General features: G+C 39.2%; 1 protein-coding gene across 1 annotated transcript; it reads right to left on the reverse strand.

Annotated features, from left to right (window-relative positions):
• Positions 1-818: 818 nt before the first annotated feature.
• On the reverse strand, positions 819-20,092 carry LOC142290243 (uroplakin-3b-like). The gene is made up of 6 exons (XM_075334193.1): positions 19,969-20,092; positions 16,887-17,039; positions 14,783-15,002; positions 14,365-14,441; positions 3,716-3,845; positions 819-2,450 (listed from the first exon to the last, which is right to left on the reverse strand). Exons 1-6 carry the CDS (start codon positions 20,042-20,044, stop codon positions 2,402-2,404), a joined length of 705 nt encoding a protein of 234 aa, XP_075190308.1. The 5' UTR covers positions 20,045-20,092; the 3' UTR covers positions 819-2,401.
• Positions 20,093-24,542: the final 4,450 nt, after the last annotated feature.

Genomic DNA, 24,542 nt, shown 5'->3' on the forward strand with positions numbered 1-24,542 from the left:
CGCTCCTTCCCTTCCGAGCTCTGCCGTGCGCCCAAACAATTGATTTTTACCACATATGGGGTATCAGCGTACTCAGGAGAACATGCACAATAAATTGTATTGTGTACTTTCTCTTTTCTCCCTTGTAAAAATGAAAATTTTATGGCTAAAGTAACATTTTTGTGTTAAAAAGTAAAATTTTCATTTTTTCCTTCCACATTGCTTTGGTTCCTGTGAAGCACCTAAAGGGTTAATAAACTTCTTGGATGTGGTTTTGAGCAGTGTGAGGGGTGTAGTTTTTAGAATGGGGTCACTTTTGGGTATTTTCTGTCACCTAGGCCTCTCAAAGTCACCTCAAATGTAATGTGGTCCCTAAAAAAAATTATTTTGTAAATTTTGTTGGAAAAATGAGAATTTGCTGATGACCTTTGACCCCTTCTAACTTCCTAATGGAAAAAAAATTTGTTTCGAAAATTGCGCTGATGTAAAGTACACAAGTGGGAAATGTTATATAGTAACTATTTTGTGTGACATATCTCTCAGATTTATGGGCATAAATTTTCAAAGTTTGAAAATTGCGAAATTTTCAAAATTTTCGCCAAATTTCCTAAATTTTCACAAATAAACGCAAAAAATATCGGCCTAAATTTACCACTGACATGAAGTACAATATGTCACGAAAAAACAATCTCAGAATCGCCAGGATCCGTTGAAGCGTTCCAGAGTTATAACCTGTCAAAGTGACACTGGTCAGAATTGCAAAAAATGGCCCGGTCATTAGGGTGTTTTAGTGGCCGGGGGTGAAGGGGTTAATGGGAAAAAAACACACAAGAGCCATATTTGTATATTATAATTGACTACTTTAATTTACAATGCCACTACATGAAACAGATGTACAGAAAAAGCAACAAGACATAGTTTGAGAATAAGATTAAAGTATATTGAAGCTACAAATTTACTGGATTTCAGGAAATGCCCATTTATAAAGTAATTAATGTGTTTATCTATCTATCCATCTATCTATCTTGTCCTGTCGTTTGCATGAATATTTCTATGTTCACACAGACAGACAAATCACTTTAGAGACCGACTTTCCTTAAATTAATACATATATAAATAAAATTTAAGCACTGTAGAAATATATATGTACAGTACATGTGGAGAAATTCACTGAATTCTAATATGATGACCTAAGTAATACATTTCTGTGTGTGTGTATGTATGTATATGTGTATATATACTTTTTTTTTTGTTTGTTTCTAAATGTATTTCTTAAGTTCTGATGATAAAATCCAAATATATTACTTAGGTCATTATTATAGTGTTTTCCAGCCAGTGAATTTCGCCTCTTAAAGCATAAGTCCATTGTGGCATCTGCTTAAAGGGAATCTGTCATCAGGTTTTGCTATATAAGCTGAAGACAGCATGCTGCAATGGTTAAAACATAGAATTCAGGGGTGCCTGTCTTGTCAAGGTCTGATATGTAGTTTATTTGCTCTGTTTGTTTAAGCAGCTGTACAGAATTAGGACACATCATTGCCCGGACTACATTGTCACGCACACTCACACGTCCTTTCCTCTGACTGACACCTCACTGTCAATGTACAATCTCTATTGAGAGCCTGGTGATGGCAGGAGCAGCACTCTCAGCTCTGCTAAAGTAATCTAAATGATACATTGTTGCATTCAGGATCTCTTTGCCTACAACATGGTACTCTCAGCTGAAGCAGTAAAAATCTGTTGACAGATTCCCTTTAAGATATGATGTCAGGGCTGAATAATTATAGTTATAATTATAGTTAGCTATTCCATTATTTCTTTTATAGGCTTACACCTAGCCTTACTCTTCACTCTCGCAATTCTACTCATTAGCAAATTGTCGGAAGTGATTTTTTTAGACATATGAAACGCAAGCATTGTCAAAATGTGCAATACGGTGGCCAAGTGGTTATGAATTTGTATATCGTCCCCATGAGTGTCCTCCCCCATTCCAAAGACATATTAATGGGAAATTTAAATATTGAACCCCAATGGGGACAGTAATGATGATGTCTGTAAAATGCTGTGAAAATTAATGGGGCTATATAAGCAAGTAAAATAAAAGTGACTGAAGGCAGAGATCATGCCATACACCAGTATCTGCTTTTCTGGCCCATTTTGCAGAAGCAGCAAGAAAATGAGCCTAAGAATTTAGGGGAGTAATACATTTTTATTTTTTACATTCACCAGTGTTATAGTAAAGAAATGGGCTGGGAGAGATTATAATGACGGTCATGGTATTGGACAGTCACTTTAGTATTTAGTGTGCATGTCGTTTTATTGAGATAAATAGTGATTTTAGCTGTGTTCGTCAAATATATCAATCATATACATAAAGCTAACATATCGGTTATGCCGGGAGCTCCGGAACGTTTATTCTTGTTTATGACTCCTGCTGACATCTTGATGGCGTGAAGGCACGGCAACAACAACTAAAAGAGAAGAAACACATTTTATATAATCAGTCAGGTTTCTTTTAAAAAGATGAAAATACAAAATATTATTAACGTAATCGGAAGCTTTTATTAAATTTTGTACTACTGTGTTTGCATTATGCTACATTGCCATGTTACTGCATTGTTCAATAGTAAAGTAAAAAAATCAACAAAAAGAAAATCAGAAATTGTACATTTCACATTGTATTAGCAGATGTTTTCTAATTAGTGAAGCTCCTAGGGCCTAAGGATAGTGGTCCTCCTGCCTTGGACAATCTGTCCTCCTTTATACTAATAAGCCACTGTTTTGAACAGACATTCTGTATTTGTTATTTTCCTCTGTGGAATTGAACATACTATCAAGAGCAATATACAGGCTCTTTACGAGACAATAGCTCATCATTATGCACAATTCCATCTTCTTTGGGGGCAGAAATGTGCCCCCTTACCTCTTGGGCCCATGTGTGGCTGCAGCGTTTGCACCAATTTTATGTCCACCCCTGCTATCAGGTTTTCTGTGATATAGCTGATTGCTGGGGGACCAAGCATAAGGACACGTCGTGATTGGCTTATTAAGGGACCCTTCTAACAATGAGAGATTGTCCAAAGGGAAGAACCTCTTTAAAAGGTTAGTACATTTCATCATTGAAATGTTATGAGATATCCTTTGTCCAACAATGTAGCTTATTAAACTGTTTTACTGTTGGAGTCACCATAATAAACCAGAAACTGCAAAAGAGTGCCATATTTTTATGGACTGTCCAGGAATTTCTGGATGGTTGGTAACCCTTCCAGGAGTGGTGACATCATGGACCACCAGTGACCTGACCGCTGTGGTCGCTGATTGGCCACAACTGACCCTGCAGCCAATCAGCGTCAGGATCAGTCTGGGGACTTGTGATTGAAGACATCACCAATCCCATCCCACGAGAGACTGCCGTAATGGTAGAGCAATGTGGTGAATATGCATTATTCTATTGTTTTAAGCCCCCTGTTTCGTCACTACTGAACTTACTTTCTGACCAAAGAACTCCTTTAATTTAATAATCGTTGGATAGAACACAATCGGATTAGAGACAAGCTGCCTTTACAGTTATGATTTGCAATCTTACAAAGTATAGGTAGAATGCGGAAACCTCTTTTCTTTTTTGAATATTACTCAAAGAAGCTATCGTTGTAGATAATTGTGCCACACAAACTCTTGCCAATGGATTACTAGGAACTCAAAAAGGGCAAATTCTTTAGTTAGCAATAGCACTTACCATTTCATGAACATCATAGTAGTAAGGATGACCAAGAGCAATGCAGAGAGAATAGGCAGGATGACAGTAATGACAATCATGCCAGCGCTGCGATTCTTAACTGAAGTGTCAATTGAATGATAATCTTTAGCTGCAAGACAGAAGTGGTCAGTATTAGAGGTATACAAATACAATACACTTTTATAACATCATAGGGTAAGTTATAAATTATAAGATATAAGTATAATAATATATTAATATAATATTTATTCATTTATATAGCGCTATTAATTCCACAGCACTTTACATACATTGAATATCATTTTCTTCCTAGACAGTTTACTATACATTTAGCTTAATATCCCCACTTTTCAGAGTTCTAAATTAAAGGGGTTATCCAGAACTTTGTTTATTTTTCCCTGTAGGGCTAAGAGCTTACAGGCAGCTCTTCCTCCTGCAGTCTGCTCTGTCAATAGGACATCGTGCTCACTGACAGCCGGCTACCCACAGATAGGCAGAGGTTGTTGACCAATATAAAGCCACTCATGATAACATCTGCAGTGATGCCCCATTGACAGAGTAGAGAGAAAGAAAATAAGCTGCTCTATTAATGTGATGTCAGCAGAAGCCACAGAATTGCTGGCAGTAGCGGTCCATGATGGCTCTGAGCTGGCAGAGATCGAGACAGGCAGAATAAGTGTGCATGTAGCAACAACCTGAGTGTAAGCTACTAGCCTCACAAGGAAAAATAACCAAAGTCCTGGATAATTCCTTTAATTTTACATTCAAGTAGAAATATGGAATCCCCAGGTTACTATATTAAAAGAAGATCCTGGTTTAAAGCAATAAAATTAAAACAAAAAAAAATTCAATGGCTAGTTTTTGTTTAGGAGTGTTCCTAGGACTGCACACTTTGAGTTTCAGCCAATGTAAACATGTTGTGGATCAATGAACAAGCAAAACGCTTGTTAATCGGGTGAAATGATTTTTAAGCTTGCTTGAAAATGATCGTTCTTGGCAACACATCGTCCTGTGTAAGATGCAGTAGTAATGCTGTGGTGGTGCCAGCGTCAGACGGGCATGGTGGGATACTGGACGATGTTCCGATGGGCCCCATGTCTACAGGGGGCCCCAAGTAAAATGTAGAGTGGGGCCAGACAATAAATATTAAAAAAAGGGGTCGCTCGCCTAGAGAATAGCAGCTAACATCAGTGTGCGGCTAATGGCAGTGAAGTCAATGTCATGTGCCACGCACTAACATCAACCATAGGCCTCTGATAGGAAAGTGAGCATTTTAACGACCGCTTTTAAACCAGAAAGAGGATGCTACTCGGGAACAGGAGCAAAGCGAGTAGGTGTTTTTATTTTTTGTTGTTTTTTCTACGTGTATGTGTGCTGGTATATCCGAGGCTATGTGGGGCATAATATTGTCTATAGGGGGCTATGTGGGGTTAATACCTTTTTGTAGGGGGTATTTTGGGGCTTATACTATCTATAGGGTACAATGTGGGGCTCATACTGTATATAATGGGCTATGTTGTAGCTGTTGTAGCTAATACTGTTTATAGAAGATTATGTGGGGCTCATACTGTAAATAGGGGCTATGTGTGGGCTCATACTGTATATAGGGATGAACATACTGTATATAGGGGGCTGTGTGTTGGCTCATGCTGTATATAGTGGGGATGTGTTTGTGCTCATACTGCATATAGGGATGGTGTTTGGACTCATGCTGTATATAGGAGGCTGTGTGTGGGTTCATGCTGTATATAGGGTGTGTGTGTGTGTGTGTGTGAGTAACCTCATGCTTTATATAGGGGGCTGGGTGTGGGCTCACGCTGTATATAGGGGGCTGGGTGTGGGCTTATGCTGGACACAGGGGGCTGTGTGTGGAATCATGCTTTATATGGGGGCTGTGTGTGGCCTTATGCTGTATATAGGGGGCTGTATGTGGGCTCTTACTGTATATAGGCGGCTGTGTGAAGGTCATGCGGTATTTATGGTGTTGTGTGTGGATCATATAGGGCTGTGTGTAGGTAATGCTGTATATGGGGGACTGTGTGTGAGCTAATGCTGTATATAGGGGGCTGTATGGGGGCTCATGCTGTATATAGGGGGCTGTATGGGGGCTCATGCTGCATATGGAAGACTGTGAGCAGGTCATTCTGTATATAGCGGGCTGTGTGTACAGTGCTGGCCAAAAGTATTGGCACCCCTGCAATTCGGTCTTAGAATACTCAGTTTCGTCCTGAAAATGATTGCAATCACAAATTCTTTGGTATTATTATCTTCATTTAATTTGTCTTCAATGAAAAAAAAAATGTCATAAAGCCAAATTGGATATAATTCCACACCAAACATAAAAAAGGGGGTGGGCAAAAGTATTGGCACTGTTTGAAAAATCATGTGATGCTTCTCTAATTTGTGTAATTAACAGCACCTGTAACTTATCTGTGGCACCTAACAGGTGTTGGCTATAACTAAATCACACTTTCAGGCAGTTGACATGGATTAAAGTTGACTCAACCTCTGTCCTGTGTCCTTGTGTGTACCATATTGAGCATGGAGAAAAGAAAGAAGACCAAAGAGCTGTCTGAGGACTTGAGAATTCAAATTGTGAGGAAGCATGAGCAATTTCAAGGCTACAAGTCTGTCTCCAATGACCTGAAAGTTCCTGTGTCTATGGTGCGCAGTGTCATCAAGAAGTTTAAAGCCCATGGCACTGTGGCTAACCTCCCTAGATGTGGAAGGAAAAGAAAATTTGACAAGAGATTTCTACGCAAGATTGTGCAGATGGTGGATAAAGAACCTCAACTAACATCCAAACAAGTTCAAGCTGCCCTGCAGTCCGAGGGTACAACAGTGTTAACCCGTACTATCCGTCGGCATCTGAATGAAAGGGGACTGTATGGTAGGATACCCAGGAAGACCCCACTTCTTACCCCGAGACATAAAAAAGCCCAGCTGGAGTTTGCCAAAACTTACCTGAGAAAGCCTAAAACGGTTTGGAAGAATGGAAAGACCAAAAAGGTAGTGGGGTGTGTATATTTATCAAATCTAACCTAAAACCTGTTTTGAATGATGACATTGGGGGGAACTGCAACAATGTAGAGTCAGTATGGGTAAATGTACATGGGGAGGGGAATAATGGAAAAATGCTAATTGGAGTTTGCTATAAGCCTCCTAACATACCTGAACAAATAGAGGGTGAAATATTGGAACAAATTGAAAAGGCACCTAATAATAATAATGGGGTTCTTCTTATGGGGGATTTCAACTATCCAGACATACAGTGGGACATAGAATCTTCTGGTTGTGCTAAAAGCTGTAAATTCTTATCTACCATTCAAGACCATTTCCTCTCTCAGATGGTAGATGAACCGACGAGGGGAGATAATTTGCTAGATCTGGTCCTGTCAAATGACCGGATACATTTTCAGATCTACAGGTCCGGGAGCACTTGGTCAGCAGCGATCATAATATGGTAAGGTTCAACGTAATATTCAATAGAACATTTCAAAGGGGAAATGCTAAAACATGGAATTTTAGGAAAGCTGATTTCAACAAATTAAGGGAAGAGCTTAAATGTGTAGATTGGGACAAAGTCATGGTAACTGGGGATACTGAACATAAATTGGGAAAGTTTAAGGATATACTGCTAGAGTCCTGTAAAAAACCTATACCCTCTGGTAATAAAATGTCCCGGAATAAAAAGAAACCACTATGGATAAATAAGACTGTACAAAGTATAATAAAACTAAAACAAAGGGCGTTTAAAATCTTGAAGGCTGTGAATACAGAAATAGCATTTCAGGATTATAAAGATATCAATAGGAAATGCAAAAAAGAAATCAAACAAGCAAAACTAGCTACTGAAACAAAAATCGCCAATGACATTAAAATAAATCCCAAAATCTTTTATACATACATTAATGCCAAAAGGAAAAAAAAGGATAGTATTGGCCCCTTAAAATATAATAACAAGTTAGTTATAGAGGACAAACAAAAGACTGAGATATTAAATAGGCATTTCTCATCTGTGTTCACCAAGGAACTGACTGTACGAGGGATCATTCCACAAGTGAAAAATCACCAACCGATATAATTAATTTAACACAAGAAGAAGTACGCCTACGTCTGAGTAAATTAAACATTGACAAATCCCCAGGGCCAGATGGCATTCATCCACGAATATTGAAGGAATTGAGCTCCGTAATTGACAGACCGCTGTATCTCATCTTTTTGGTTGGTGCCTCAGGATTGGAGGATTGCTGATGTGGTACCGATATTTAAGAAAGGTAAGAGGATAGATCAAGGCAACTACCGTCCAGTAAGCCTGACATCAGTAGTATGCAATGTTTTTGAGGGCATTTTAAGGGATGACATGCAAAAATATGTTGCAGAAAATAATATGATAACTGACAGACAGCATGGATTCATGAAAGATAAGTCGTGCTAAACCAACCTGTTGGGGTTCTATGAGGGGGTAAGTGCAAACCTGGATATTGGTAATGCAGCTGATGTGATTTATTTGGACTTTGCAAAGGCATTTGATACTGTACCACATAACAGCCTTATAATAAAGCTCCAGAAGCAAGGACTAGGGGAAACTATATGCAACTGGGTAAGGAATTGGCTAAAATATAGGAAACAAAGAGTAGTCATAAATGGTACATTCTCTAAATGTGCTATAGTCAGCAGTGGGGTGCCGCGGGGATCTGTGCTAGGACCAATTATTTTTAATCTCTTTATTAATGACCTTGTGGATGGGATTGATAGTAAAGTGTCAGTCTTTGCTGATTACACCAAACTATGTAGGATATTAAAAACTGATCTTGATAGTACAATATTACAAAAAGATCTGGATAAGATGTCAGAATGGGCAGATACTTGGCAAATGAGATTTAATGTTGATAAATAAAGTAAAGTAATGCACCTAGGACGGAGTAATCCTATAACTGCGTATACATTAAATGGAAGTAAACTCGGGACTACAGAACAGGAGAAGGACTTGGGTATTCTCATTACAAATAAGCTGAGCAGCAGCACTCAATGTCAAGCAGCAGCTGCAAAAGCAAAGAAGATTCTAGGGTGTATAAAAAGAGAGATTAGATCCTGTGATCCCAACGTATTGTTACCCCTCTATAAATCATTTGTAAGGCCACATCTGGAATATGGGATCCAGTTTTGGGCTCCACATTTTAAAAAGGACATTCAGAAGTTAGAGTCAGTTCAAAGGCAGGCAACTAGACTACTACAAGGAATGGAAGGCCTCCCATATGATGACAGGTTGAAAAAGTTAGATATGTTTAGCTTAGAAAAAAGACGTCTCAGAGGAGATCTCATTTATATGTATAAATACATGTGTGGTCAATATAAAGGACTGGCACATGAATTATTTCTTCCAAAGACAATACTAAGGACCAGGGGGCACTCACTGCGAGTGGAAGAAAAGCGATTCCGACAGCTAAATAGGAAAGGGTTCTTTACAGTTAGAGCAGTCAGACTGTGTACTGCCCTACCACAAGAGGTAGTAATGGCAGATACTATAACCGCTTTTAAAAAAGGGATGGATGATTTCATCAGTACACAAAACATTGTTGGTTATAAATGACTTAGTGACCAAATGTAGAACTGGTGGAGGAAGGTTGAACTAGATGGACCTAGGTCTTTTTTCAACCTTAGTAACTATGTAACTAACTATGTAACTATGTTCTCTGGCCAGATGAGACAAAAGTAGAGCTTTTTGGGAAAAGCCATCAACATAGAGTTTACAGGAAAAAAAAAGAGGCATTCAAAGAAAAGAACACGGTCCCTACAGTCAAACATGGCGGAGGTTCCCTGATGTTTTGGGGTTGCTTTGCTGCCTCTGGCACTGGACTGCTTGACCGTGTGCATGGCATTATGAAGTCTGAAGACTACCAACAAATTTTGCAGCATAATGTAGGGCCCAGTGTGAGAAAGCTGGGTCTTCCTCAGAGGTCATGGGTCTTCCAGCAGGACAATGACCCAAAACACACTTCAAAAAGCACTAGAAAATGGTTTGATAGAAAGCACTGGAGACCACTAAAGTGGCCAGCAATGAGTCCAGACCTGAATCCCATAGAACACCTGTGGAGAGATCTCAAAATGGCAGATTGGAGAAGGCACCCTTCAAATCTCAGGGACCTGGAGCAGTTTGCCAAAGAAGAATGGTCTAAAATTCCAGCAGAGCATTGTAAGAAACTCACTGATGGTTACCGGAAGCAGTTGTTCGCAGTTATTTTGGCTAAAGGTTGTCCAACCAAGTATTAGGCTAAGGGTGCCAATACTTTTGTCTGACCCATTTTTGTGTGAAATGATCAATGATTTGATTTTTGTTTCATTCTCTTTCTGTTTTTCACTGCAAGCAAAATAAATGAAGATAATAATACCAAAGAATTTGTGATTGCAATCATTTTCAGAAAGAAACTGAGTATTCTCTGCAGAATTGCAGGGGTGCCAATACATTTGGCCAGCACTGTAGGTCATGCTGTATATGGAGGCTGTGTGAGGGCTATTTCTGTATATAGATGACTGTGTGCGGGATCGTGCTGTATATGGAAGACTCTGTGCAGGTCATACTACATACAGGGGGCTGTCTGTGGATCATACTGTATATTAGGGGGCGTTGTATAGGTTATGCTATATATAGGATGCTGTGTAGGGGCTCATACTGTATATAGGGGCTGTGTGGGGGCTAATGTTCTATGTAGGGAGCTGTGTTCAGGCCATACTGTTTATAGTCAGGCTGTGTTTGGACTATACTGTATAAAGGAGGGCTGTGTGTGGATCATACATTATATTGGGAGGTGTTAACATACTTAATTCTGCTCAATATCAAGTGATACAATTATTAATATTGATATAAAATAATAATGTGGTTTATATGTTAATTTAAATATTGTGCAAAATTAATTTCGGCCTATTGGTTCCGCAACAGTCAAAATCTCCCATCTGGCCCCTTGGGACAATTAATTGTTCGCCCCTGCTATACACACTATATACAGAGCTCCTGTGTGTAATGGTGGTAATTTTAGTATTACTAGTATTGTGTTTTTTATTCATGAACAGTATTATATTAGTCAGTCACTATGGGGTGGTAAAATGTGGTCTGGTCATGGTATGGTGGTATTTGTCCCTTGTATGTTGTATTACTCAGTCATCACGTGGTGGAAATACGTGGTATGGTCATGGTGTGGTGATTTGTGTCCCTTGTATTGGGTATTAATCAGTCACTATGTGGTGGTATTATGTGGTCTGGTAAAGTCTACTCGTCAACAACAGATGCCAAGGAGGAGAACGTTGAACTATTCTATGATCAAGTTCAAGAAGAAATTGGCAAGACATCATAACAAGACCTACTTATTATCATGGAAGACTTGAATGCCAAAGTGGGCCATGGCAATCATGGAACTGTTGTTGGAAACTTTGAACTTAGTGAACAAGATGAGGCTGGAGGAAGATTTACTGACTTTTGTATGAAAAATCAACTGCCCATCATGGGCATCATAAAATGAGGCCTATAAGAATCAGATTAACTACATATGTGTCGGCCAAAGATGGAAGTCGTCAAACATTACTGAAAAAATAAGGCTAGGAGCTGGTTGTGGAACTGATCATGAACTTTTGATAGCAAAGATTAGAGTCAAGTTGTGCAAATAGACTAAACAGCAGGTCATTTGCAAGTTCGATTTGATCAATATACCTAAAGTTTTTTGGAACGATCTGCACAACTGATTTATAGCACTAGACATGGAGGAAAGAAAGCCTGAGGAATTATGGATACAATTAAAGAATATTATTAATGAAAAAGCCAGAAAGACAATAAAAAAGAAACAGCCATGGTTAACAGAAGAGACCCTAAAAATAATCAAAGAAAGACGAATGGCAAAAGCAAAAGGTAACAAACAGGATGTAGACAATATCAGCAAAAGACTAAAGGGAGCCATTGAAGTAGAGAAAGAACTTTATTACCAAAAGATATCTAAAGAGATAAAAAAATAAACTTCTGAAGGGCAAGACCAGGAAGGCATACCAAGAGATGAAAGAGATACAAAGAAAGTTTCATCTAAGAGTGGGAATGTTGAAAGACACCAACAGGAACAAACTGAGCCAGAAGAGATCAAGAAAAGGTGGAAAGAATACACGGAGCACCTTTACAAGAATGACTCAGTAATATAGGAAGAAAGTGAGACTGGAAATTATAGTGAACCGAACATCTTAAAAGACGAGTCGTTGTTGTGATAAAGATTCTGTCAAAAAAACAAAGCACTGTCAAAAAACAAAGCATGTTGAAGTGACAATATTCCAAAAAATCAAACAAAGTCTTCAGAAGCAGTAGGTGATGTAATCACAAACCTGTGTCAACAGATATGTACAACTGGCAAATGGACCAAAACTTGACAAGATTGGACTATTGTGCTCATACAGTACCTCATGCCTGCAAAATACTTCTGAAGATACTACAAAGATGGCTACAGCCTTACTTTGAGGAACAAGCAGGATTCAGAAAAGGCAAATGAACAAGAGATGTAATTGTTAACATTAGATGGATAATGGATTACAGGGAAGCCTATGAGTGTGTTGATGACCAAAAACTTTTGGAATACCATGAAGGATATGGGTGTGCCAAACCATCTGATCAGCCTTAAAAGGAAGCTTTACATCGACCAAGAAGCAATAGTCTGAACGGACCACAGTGACATGGCATGGTTCACAGTATAGTGAGGCGTCAGACAAGGTTGCATCCTTCCCCAATTCACTTCAATTTGTATGCAGAATATATCTTCAGAAAGGCTGCACATGCCAAAAAAGAAGAATTAATCAAAATTGCTGAACGTAACATCAACAATCTTAAATATACAGACAATACAACATTGATAGTAACAAACGTAGATGGAATGAAGGACTTATTATGGAGTGTTAAGATGGAAAGCTCGAACATGAGACTCCTCAATACAAAGAAGAGAAAGATATTGACTGCTGCCAGATATGACCAGGATACATTTGAGATGGACGGCAACAAACTATAAGTTGTAAAGGACTTCACTCTACTTGGATCAATGATCACTCAAGATGCAGCAATAACACTGAAGTCAAAGCTATGGGCAAATCCACAATGAAGTCAGTGGAAAAGGTCCTCAAATCGAGGAACAAAGTCTAGTCTTTTCTGTAGTAATATATGGATGCGAAACCTCGATGATAAAGGAACAAGACAGAATAAGAATGAATGTCTTTGAAATGTAGTGTGGGAGAAGGATGTTATCAATAGCATGGGTGGCAAGAACAACAAACAAACCAATTTTGGAACAAATCAAGCAAGACATGTCCTTCAAAGCAAGGATCACCAAGCTACGACTTGCCTACTTTGGACACACCAAATAAAGAGCGCAATCACTGGAGAAAGACATCATGGTCGGAAGAGTAGAAGGAACAAGGGGACGAGGAAGAGCAATAACCCAATGGCTTGATACTATCAAGAAAATGGCAGCGAATACCCTCGTGGACCTATCTAGGCTTGTACAAGATTGATCTTCCTACAGAACATTCCTCCATCAAGTTGCTATGGCTCAAGATTGATCTGAAGGCCATTAATTAATAACGATAATAATAATTGTATTATTCAGTCACTATGTGGTCGTAATAGGTGGTCTGGTCATGGCGTGGTGAAATTGTTCTCTTGTATGTGGCATTATTCAGTCACTATGTGGTGGTAATATGTGGTCTCACCATGGTGTGGTGGTAGTTCCTTGTATTTGGTATTATTCATACACTATGCTAAGGTAATATGTGCTCTGGTCAAGGTATGGTGGTACTTGTCCCTTGTATGTGATATTATTCGGTCACACTATGTGGTAGTAATATATTGTCTGGTCATGTTGTGATGGTATTTGTTCCTTGTATGTGGTATTATTCAGTCACCATGTAGTGGTAATATGTGGTCTGATCATGGTGTGGCAGAATTGCTCTCTTACAAGTGGTATTATTAGTCATGGTAAAGTGGATTGTACTGTGTATGGAGGTAATTTATTAAATAGGAGAATATTATTTATTTCCATTGGAGATTAAATACTTGCAAGTTTACTTGTAGGATTCTCCAGTGAAAACAAATAGTCACCTCTCCACAGAATAAATGATAGCTTATAGATCGGTCGGGTTCAACTGCTGGCACACGTACTGATCAACTTGCACTGATCATAAGAAAGGAGATCTTTTATACCCATTAGAATCAAGCTTGTGTTTGACTCGACCAGTGATCCATTCATTCTCTCAGTTGCTGCGAGCACTAGACTTGGCTTTTTCTGGTGGCACCAAAGAGGATGAATGGAGCTGTGGTCACTGCCTTCTGTTTTTTAAAATGGGGATAAAAGTTTGTTATGCTTCCGATTATAGTGGTTTCCAATTATCTGAATCCACCGATTAGTTATCAGCGATCCTGTGGCACTGACCTGGGCACAAGCCAGCAGAGGCCAGTGATTGGTTGCACCACTTAAGTGTTGTAGAAGGGACATTTCTGTTACAGCCCTATAAACAAAGACTTGTGGCAGTAACTGAAAAAGAGGCACTGGCCATGTATTACCTATAAAATCAATACTATTGGTATTTTTCACTCAGTTTATAACTTAGAAATAACGTGTATGTGTACTCACGGTTCTTTAGATCGATTGCTGCTGATGAATTAGTTACAGCTACAAGTGTGCCGTTACGATAAACTAATGCTATTACACTATAGAAGAAAAAAAAGGCTCAGAATTAAATGCAAACAAATGTTAATACCTACTTTATTTATACAAAGAATTAGTGGATAAAGTACAGGCGCGGCATTGATGTGGTGCTGCAGCTCATCTAATTCATGACGAGCTGAGATGTTCCCTACATCAGAAATCTTACTGTAGTTTCTGACTGAAGTAAGATTTCTGCTGTGCCACCACTCATCATTTGCTCCAGATTCATTCAATCATTAAGCTGGCTTCACCACATCCCCTCATCAAGACCGGTGTGAACAATTCCGACTTTCATGAATCATCCATTGTGTCCTAAGATCAATAACTATTTACAATTATTTACCTGAGAGGCCCTAGTGAAGGTATGGGGCCATTGCAAAATGGTAAACTTGAATCTTGTATGCATAAAATATTACTTCCAATTCGTGTTCCTGCAAGATTGTTAGGGGTGCAAAGGGAGCTAGCGAGAGAATTTACAGGAGCATATAACCCACTTTGAGAAAAATTGGAGTATAATGGTGGATTGTTTATATTGATGGTTGACGGGTTAAGACTGTTGATAACTGAAAAACAAGAAGAAATGTCAGATATTCATAGGAAGTAAGTATTATCTAATACAATACAACATATGTTTTACAGAAATATATGTACACTACATGGATATAAGTGTTAGGGCACATTCACATTAAACCTACAGGCGCTATTATGACTAGGGATGATCGAATACTTCAAATATTCGGCTTCGCGAATATTTTCCGAATAGGTCACAGCTATGTGAATATTCGATGCGCAATGTAAGTCTATGGGAAGCCCGAATATTTCCGAATAGTTGTTATTCGGGTTTCTCATAGACTCACATTGCCCATCGAATATTCGCGAGTAGTCGAATAGCGGCAGCCTATTCGGAAAATATTCGCGAAGCCGAATATTTGAAGTATTCGATCATCCCTAATTATGACATCACATTCTAAATTCATAGTCATTAATATGGATTTGGTTGCCCCTTGATCCTATAACAGTTTCCACTCTTTTGAGAAGGATTTTTACAAGACTTTGGAATATACTAAATATGTGTGAATTTTTTGCCAATTCATCCAAAAGTACATTTGTGAGATCAGATACTGATGTTGGACAAGTGCTTGGCTGGAAATCTATGTTTCAATGCATCTCAAAGGTGTTAGAAGGGATGAAGTGAGAGCTCTGTTTGTGTAGGTCAAGATTACGCTACAAACTTACCCAATTATGCCTTCATAGGCCTTGCTTTGTGGGGCACTATCATATTGGAATACAGAAAAACCTCTCCCAGATTGTTCCAACAAAGTTTGAAGCATGAAATTGTTCAAAATATAATGGTTTGCTAATTTAGATTTAGGCGGGCTTTGCACACTACGACATCGCAGCCCGATGCTGCGATGCCGAGTGCGATAGTGCCCGCCCCCGTCGGAGCAGCGATATGTGGTGATAGCTGGCGTAGCGAAAGTTATCGCTACGCCAGCTTCACACACACACTCACCTGCCGTGCGACGTCCCTGTGGCCGGCGACCCGCCTCCTTGTTAAGGGGGCGGGTCGTGCGGCGTCACTGCGACGTCACACGGCAGGCAGCCAATCAGAGCGGAGGGGCGGAGATGAGCAGGATGTAAACATCCTGCCCACCTCCTTCCTTCCGCAAATCCTACGGAAGCCGCAGTGAGGCCGGTAGGAGACGTTCCTCGCTCCTGCGACTTCACACACAGCGATGTGTGATGCCGCAGGAGCGAGGAACAACATCGGACCGTCGCGTCAGCGTAATCATGGATTACGCCGACGCTGCACCGATGATACGATTACGACGCTTTTGCGCTCGTTAATCGTATCATCCAGCCTTTACACACTGCGATGTCGCATGCGATGCCAGAAGTGCGTCATTTTCAATTTGACCCCACCGACATCGCACCTGCGATGTCGCAGTGTGCAAAGTGCCCCTTAGACTTCCCATCACGAGAGATAATACTAACAACATTATCCCTCATCTACCAAACATTACAGTTGACACAATGCAGTAAAATTCTCATTACATTCACCAAACCCAGACATTTCCATTAGACTGCCAAATAGAGAAATATGATTCATCAGTCCCCAGACCATGTTTCAACTCCACCAGAGACCAGTGGTGTAATATTGTGCACCACTCCACCTGATGCTTGGGGCTTCATAATGTATTGGTGTATGTAGCTACTTGGTTATGGAAACTCAAGTCAGGAAACTCGTATTTGGCAGTTGTTATGCTGATGTTAATGCAAGAGGTGGTGAGGCAGGAGAAAATTGGTTACATTTATGCACTATGCACCTCCAACCTCATTACATAACCTCTTTTAAATCACTAATAAATGTCAAATAATAAAATTTGAGTGAAACTTCTACAAGCATCTCAATATTAATTACATATAATTTTTTCTACATCACTTACCACTGCTTGAACCCACTAGGAGTACTACATTGTCAGTTGGCAAAACTTGAGGATTCTGAGAAACACAGCAAAGGTCAAATGTGGCCGTCGAACTCGTGATTCTGCCAAGTAGATTAGATGCAGCCAGGGTCGGAGAACAGTTAATTGCAGAAACTAAAGAAGAAAATAACAAAAAAGGATGAGTTAAAAAAATATTTGAATCATATGCATTATTTTGTTATAGGTGTACATGATATAAAAGGGTATTGAAACCATGAAGAGAGGTGCAAAAAGCCATGGAAAGTCAGCACACCAGCTAAATCTATTAGTAAATAGAAAACAATCCTGCCACTTAGTGAAAAATAATATTAGCTAGTTACACTGATGGCCTATAAAAAGGTGTCTTTATTACCAAGGTGCAACACAAGAAACATCTCATGATTGGTATAACCAGTAAGCTGTCTCAAGACCTTCACAACCTTTTTGTTGTAAAGCATGCTGATGGCATTAGCTGCAGAATAATTTATAAACTATTGAAGCTTCCAGTAAGCATTGTTGGGGCAATAATCCGGAAAAGGAAAAAAATTAATTCCACCATAAATAAGGCAGGACCAGGTGCTTCTCCAAAATTTGAGACACAGGAATATAAAGAAATATCAGAAGAGTTGTCCAAGAGCCATGGACCACTTGTGGAAAGCTATAGAAAGACTTGGAATCAAAAGGTACAATTGTTTCAGAGAAAAAAAAATAAGCAACACACTCAGCCTCCATGTCCTATATGTACAATCACGACGTAAGACTGCATTGCTGAACAAAAAGCATGTTCAAATACATTTAAAGTTTGGTCAACATTAACACAAGCCTGTAAAATACTGTGAGAATATAGTCTGGCCAGATGAGACAAAAATTGAACTCTTTGGATAGAACACACCATGTTCACCAAGACCAAAAGGCACTGCATATTACCCCACACTATAACAACAGTGAAATTTGGAGGTGGGAACATCATGGTGTGGGGCTGTTTTTCAACATACGGCACTCACAAATTTCATATAATTAAAGGAAGGATGGATGGACAAATGTAACAAGACATTCTTGATAAAAATGTGCTGCCATCTACCAGAATGATGAAGATGAAATGAGGGTGGGTTTTTCAGCAAGACAATAATGCCAAACACTCAGGCAAGGAAACTCTGAGTTGGTTTCAAAAAAAGAAAATAAAGCTGCTAGAAAAAGTTCAGACAATCACCTGATCTGAATTCAATAGAATTTTTTTCAAAGGAAATAAAGGTCAAAGTTCACAGAAGGAGTCCATGGAGCCTTCAGGATTTGAAGAGTGTTTGCATGGAAAAATGGGCCAAATTACACCTGAGCAATGTGTGTGACTAGATTCTCCATACAGGAGGTGTCTTGAAGCTGTCATCACCAACAAAGGCTTTTGTACGAAGTATTAAATCATTTTCAGTAAGCGTGTTCAATACTTTTTCCTTGTCTTATTTCTCATTATTACACATAACTAAATTTATGGACATCTATTGCAGTCTGGTCACTAAAAAAAACTATCAGGAATGGTTACTCACAACTGCATTGCAGTTTTCGATGTTCATAATGGTATGAAGAGGTTACACATGTTATAAATGGCTGAAGAAAAATAGATTAGCCTTTTCTTGTGATTTAATGGATAATCACATAAGACTTTCTTTCATATATAATTCACGATTATAGGAATTCTTAAATAACTGATTCCTAAAGACAGTATAACTAACAAATGTATAAATGCTAGTGTAATGTTCTAAAAGAATGTGTAAAAATTGATTAAATGGGTTTTACAGATAGAAGAAATAAAATAAAAAGATTTGTCTGCCCCCGTAATGAATTCCCAATCCCCTGTTACCTTATTTTCATTTTATATCTCACTTTCAACCCCCTGCAGCCATTCTTGTGGACTGTTATTGTCTACATCTTGAGCTTCTTGACAGCTTTTCCACTGTGGCTCTAGACTATATTTCTAAAGAGGGAGAGCTGTTCTTGTGCCACCGTTGACCTTCTCCCACTCCTAATGCCTGCTTACTCTACCTACAAAGCATCATCCTGATACTGGTATCCAGTCTCAAGGTGGCTAAATCGCTACACACAGTTTCCTTTGTAATATTCCTCGTTTTACCTGGTATGTGCTGTGCTATTAGGACACAATCTATCAGTATGGAAGCCCAGTGCCATCTCTTTTGGATAAAGTCACAAGCTGACTATATTACTTCTTCTGTGTGGTGCGATATTTGGATGAAAATGATCCCAAACATAGCACTCATAGAAACCTAATGGCCCATACTGCACCACATCTGATTTTACTTATGGATTACATGAGAAACAAAACTGTGGTATGTTGTATTGGATAGTATATTAGGGAGATATTCACCTATAAACCAAATTACTCCTTCTTAAACCAAGGTAGTCATTTGGTCCAACAAATCACCATTGGACATTTTTATTTTTGGCTTCAATATATAACATACATTTTTCAAGCACTTTAACGATATGAATGTCCATGTCTATAGATACAAGTAAAATATATCTTTGTACCGTGTTAGCCAGTAGAGATAAAAAAAATTTAAATTTAAATTTAAATTTTAATTGCAATTATTACCATCTTTTCAGTTAGCCATTAAAAGGTATCAACCACTGAGGACTCTGTTCTTTTAAACAAAAATTTTTTCATGTCTATAGAAAAATACTTTCATATGTGTACAATTAAAGCCCTCGACATGTAACTTTAGCCTGATTTTTAATGGAAGCCCTAAATATATGAAGGATTTTTAAGGTGGTCACCACATTACACAGATACATTTCATTGAAAGAGTTCTTGGTTATTAGTTTTTGTAGGGTTATAAAATTATACTATATATTAAATAGCAATATGTGATTAACTATGGAGGGGAGGGGGGATTTTGTTGTAAATCTAAAAAGTGTGTATGCTAATGCTTTATACAATCTGCAATGAAAGACTTGTGCTAACTAGAAATCCCATCTAAAAGCATCATCATGTATAAAATAAAATAATAAAATTAGGTAAAAGTAAGATAAAAAAAGGTTTAAATGAACTTACTCTGGCCATGTACAGTGGAGACACCAAATAATACGAGTATTGCCAGGCCCCACATTGCTGTTCTACTGGACTGCATCTTTCCCGTTCTCTTCTGTTTCTTCTACCTTTACCTTTGTTAAATAGAATATTGTTGCTATTTTCAGTTGATATAAACTCTCAAAAACAAATAAAATATTAATTGCTCTACATTCAGGTCAAGTCTCTGCCCTCAGGAAATAGTAGTGTCATTGAAATTACTTCATAAAAATAAATAGTGGACGGGTTTGTACCAGTTGTACCTGTGTGATTCATCATAATCTACTAATTATACTTTTACTACACGCATCGGAGGAGTGGAGCTATCTCCAAGGATTTTTTTTGTCTCCCTCTGATCTTCTAAGTCCTCTGAAATCAAGAACATTCATCAGTACGGGCTCATGCAAGCTTTGTTATAAGACCCTGGTGGTAGTGATGCGCTCACGGGGTCTGGGGGTTACTCGTCACCGGGCCAATGTAGGGGGTTGGGATGTCACAGCGGCCAGGCCCGGCTGCGAGAGATATCCTCAGGGGCAGATGTAGCGCAGTTCGGTTGGTGCAGCTCTCCACAGGCAGAGCTCAGGCCCCAGGGATGTTGGGAGTAGTAGTCTCCTGCTGCTGTGCAGGATTGTACAACACAGGGGTTACAGTCAAAGTTCTTTACTCACTGAAGTATCACTGCCTCTGCAGTGCTGGGTCCCACTGTCATGGGCTCCAGTCGATTCCAGATAGTTCAGAGGTCAGATACGGTGCTTCTTTCTGTGAGTCCTTCCTTCTTGCGCTGTGATGTGAGGGTCCCAGTGGCTTGAAGCTACGCTGAGACCCTCTGCCTTGTGTTGGGTCCGGTTCCCACAAATATGGCAGGCAGCGCGAGTCCTTTATTGGTGCCGCTCTGTTGTCACGGCTCTTGGCTCTAGTATGCTGCTGTGCCTCGGGCACTTAGTGTGGGCCAGGAGACTTGCAGTCTCCTGCCCTGTGGATTCTGCTGTCGAGACCTGAAGTACCCACGCAGCCTAGGGCTCTGCACCCTGTTTTCTGCCCTCAGTCCTGAGGGAGCTATGGCGCAGCTCTCTCCTCAGCGACCGTCTTCTCTCCACTCCTCACTTGTTCCTTGTCTGTCTCCGACTGTCTGTGTGTGTGTCGCCTTCCCCCCTTCATGAAACTCCACCCCCCTAGGTTTCTGAACTAGTGGGTGGGAGGTCCCTTACTTTGTGATGGCCACCCCCAGGACCCTACCCTAACCAAGTCACAGTGGGGGGGGGGATGGACTGTGTGTTGTGTGGATTGTGGTGGTTAACGGCAATGACCTCCTCCGTACCCAGGATGAATACCGCACCTCAACCAAGGTGCAATACCCTGTGGCGACTGAAGGCTCAGGGGCACCACAGTAGGAACGCTCCAAACAGGAGACTGCAAGTCCATCTGAACTGTACAGCCAGCGTTAACAGCTCCTCGATCAACTTGGATGAATACATCACAGCCCTAGTATATGGCAGCTTGGGTTTATTTACTTCTGAAGGCATCTGAGATTAGTTGTTTTTTTTGCACTGATGGTTCATCTGTGACCTTGGGGGTGCTTCCCCGAATCCATCTCACTATTAGTGAGTACATACAACGTAATATACATCAAGGTTAAAAGGTTATCTATACTGACCCAGTATTGGTAGCGAGCCTTCTGAGTATACTACTGGAGATTAAGGTCCATATTCCTACCGTGGGATACCAGTTAGATCATCATCCCACAGGGAGAAAATTGGATCTTTTTATCAAAGAAGAATGAAGCAGATGGTTATACGAAATTGGAATTAAAATGATCAGGAGAAGATATAAATATGATTCATATGAACCAGAAAATCACTCTGGCCTATTATTGCTTAATGTGAATAGCGATTTATATCTAAAGTGGCTGAGGATGGACTTATCTCTTTACTAGACATATGTGACTACATCAGAAAATTATCTGTTGAACCCCTGATGAACCTCGTCTATTGTCGAGGGGAAACGCGTCGGGTCATTCTCATTTGTGGGTTTAAATATTAGAGTTGGAGTGTGGATTTATTTAGCTCCATGCAGGAATGATTTTTTTTATATATTTCTGAGATATGAAGGAACTACATTCGGGTATCAATGTCCTATACTAGTGAGTACCCCCGGAGGGTGCTACAGTTAATCAATTTTTGGTTTACCTGATCAACTTGACCTAACTATGAACTATTGCATGTAATTTAGTTTTTGATTTGAGATCAATTTTGGTGTACCAAGATAAGGATAGATCTAATTGATGCATCTAAGATCATTTTCAAAGTACTAATATGTGGATTATTTTCACTTGGTTACATGGAATCCTTTATTGATATCTATATCTGGCCTCTTTAAGCAAGAGTAGGTACCAGGTCTATATGAGACCTACAGTAGACAGGACATTGATAGTTATATATCGACATTAAGGGCTTAAGAACAGAGAGGTCCTCTCTGAGATCTATTGCCTTAAGAACAGAGAAAGAAAATCTCCCCTGCTGTTTGAGATAGTATTTCCCATAAATTGGTTTTAACACTGCGTGGAGATTTGTTTTATTCCACATGAGCATTGTAGCTGTATATTTAATCAGGGTTTTCCCGTTTTAACAATGTATATTAATAAAGATGTTTTTTAACAATTGGTCTGTGATATTAAAAGCACCACAGTAGTATACGAGGGACAATTTAGACTGGATAACTATGGCCATGGAACAACCACCGATTGGCTACACGTAAGCCAATGGACAATTATTTAATGGTCTGTTTAGACAGTGACTTTCATGCACACAGAATGATTGTCAATAGGATTATTCTGGGTGAATATAACATTATTTTCTCTACAGCACATATCCTGTTTACACAGGACAATGTGCTGCTCAAAATTATAATTTTTAAGCTTGCTTAAAAATAATCTCCCTTGATGAACGAGTGCTTTGCTTGTTCTTGAACAACTCTTCTAATAATTGTTTTCACTCCTCTGCCTGAAATCTGGCGGGTAGGACCTGGTCGTGTCCTGTTTATGGTCAAATTATGTTCTTTTCATTTCCAATTTATTACCCCAACAGTGCTAACTGAAACCTTCAGCAGTTTAAAAATTCTTCTGTAACCAATGGCCTCAGTATGTTTTGCAACCATAAGTTTGTAAAGGTCTTGAGATAGCTCACTGCTTTTACACATCATGAGATGCTTCTTGTGGGGCACCTTGGTAATGAGATACCTTTTTATAGGCCATCAGTTAAACCAGTTGATATTATTTTTCACTAATTGGCAGGATTGCTTTCTAATTACTGATAGATTTCAGCTATTGTCATGAGCTTCCATGGCCCTTCATTCTTCCTGTGTTTAATACTTTTTCCCTGTGTCATTTCTCATTATTACACATACCTTAATTCATGGACATCTATGGTTTGATATTTTTTTGCCTGTGTGGATTGGATGGGTTGTTACCGACATCTGGTGAGAAATCCATGTCAATAGCACCTTTAGAAATATATTTATGTACAAAATTGGTGATGTATTCAATACTTATTTTACACACTGTATAACTGACTACTTAAAGCTGAATAACCCTTCAAAATACTGTTAGAGCCAAGAATCACAACAACAAAATATAAACGATTTTACAATTATGATATGAAATAATGATTTATAGTAATTTGAGAATCTGGTACACTGATATAAACTTATATAATAACTGATGAATAACGAGTATAAAATATTACAGAAGCTAAAAAAAGTCACTGTAGCAAAATGGTATCTCATTGATACGCATTCATGTTCAGGTTTATGAGAAGTATTTATTGGTCTTGAATCTGGATTTCTCAGAACCAGAAGGTTTAATAACAGTAGCAATGAATATTATTAAAAACAAATTATATAGTAGTCATTGCAATACAATTAGTAAATGAATGGTATAAAGACATTTAAGAAAGTATAAACTATGGAATCTAGCTCATCATCATACTTAGAAATGCTGATTTCCTTGCTCTCTCATAGCAATTAATTAAGCTCCATCTGAAAAAAAAAAAATCTATTTTATGATGATTTGTAATTTGAAATAAAAGGTTATTCCCAGGAAAATAAAAAAAAAATATTTTATTGCATGTGAACAAGGTATGTCAGAAATGCCAGAATGGGCAAATCCCATTTGTGTGTATAATTTCTCAGTGCTGCCACCTCTATATCTAAAGGCTGCTTTACATGCTGCAACATCGCTGCCGATGTCGTTAGCGATCGCACCCACCCCCGTCGTTTGTGCATCACGGGCAAATCGCTGCCCGTGGAGAACAATATCGTTAGGACGCGTTAAACGGACTTACCTTCCTAACGACGTCGCTGTGGCCATCGAACAACCTCTTTTTTAATGGGGAGGTTCGTGCGGCATCACAGCGACGTCACACAGCGGCCCACCAATAGAAGCGGAGGGGCGGAGAGCAGCCACACTAACAACACGCCCACTTCATTGTCGGAGGACGCAGGAACGCTGTTGTTCGTCGTTCCTGGGGGTGTCACACGTAGCGATGTGTGCTGCCTCAGGAACG

Source organism: Anomaloglossus baeobatrachus, chromosome 2, assembly GCF_048569485.1.
Source record: "Anomaloglossus baeobatrachus isolate aAnoBae1 chromosome 2, aAnoBae1.hap1, whole genome shotgun sequence".
Taxonomy (NCBI): Eukaryota; Metazoa; Chordata; class Amphibia; order Anura; family Aromobatidae; genus Anomaloglossus; species Anomaloglossus baeobatrachus.

What these genes read in the sequence shown, in the direction of transcription:
- LOC142290243 (XM_075334193.1), bottom strand. Translation starts at nt 20,044, where the DNA reads ATGCAGTCCAGTAGAACAGCAATGTGGGGCCTGGCAATACTCGTATTA. An exon ending in CTCCACTGTACATGGCCAGA is followed by an intron (nt 17,040 to 19,968) that starts GTAAGTTCATTT and finishes TTTCTTCTTTAG; the next exon opens with TTTCTGCAATTAACTGTTCT. An exon ending in AGCAATCGATCTAAAGAACC is followed by an intron (nt 3,846 to 14,364) that starts GTGAGTACACAT and finishes TCTGTCTTGCAG; the next exon opens with CTAAAGATTATCATTCAATT.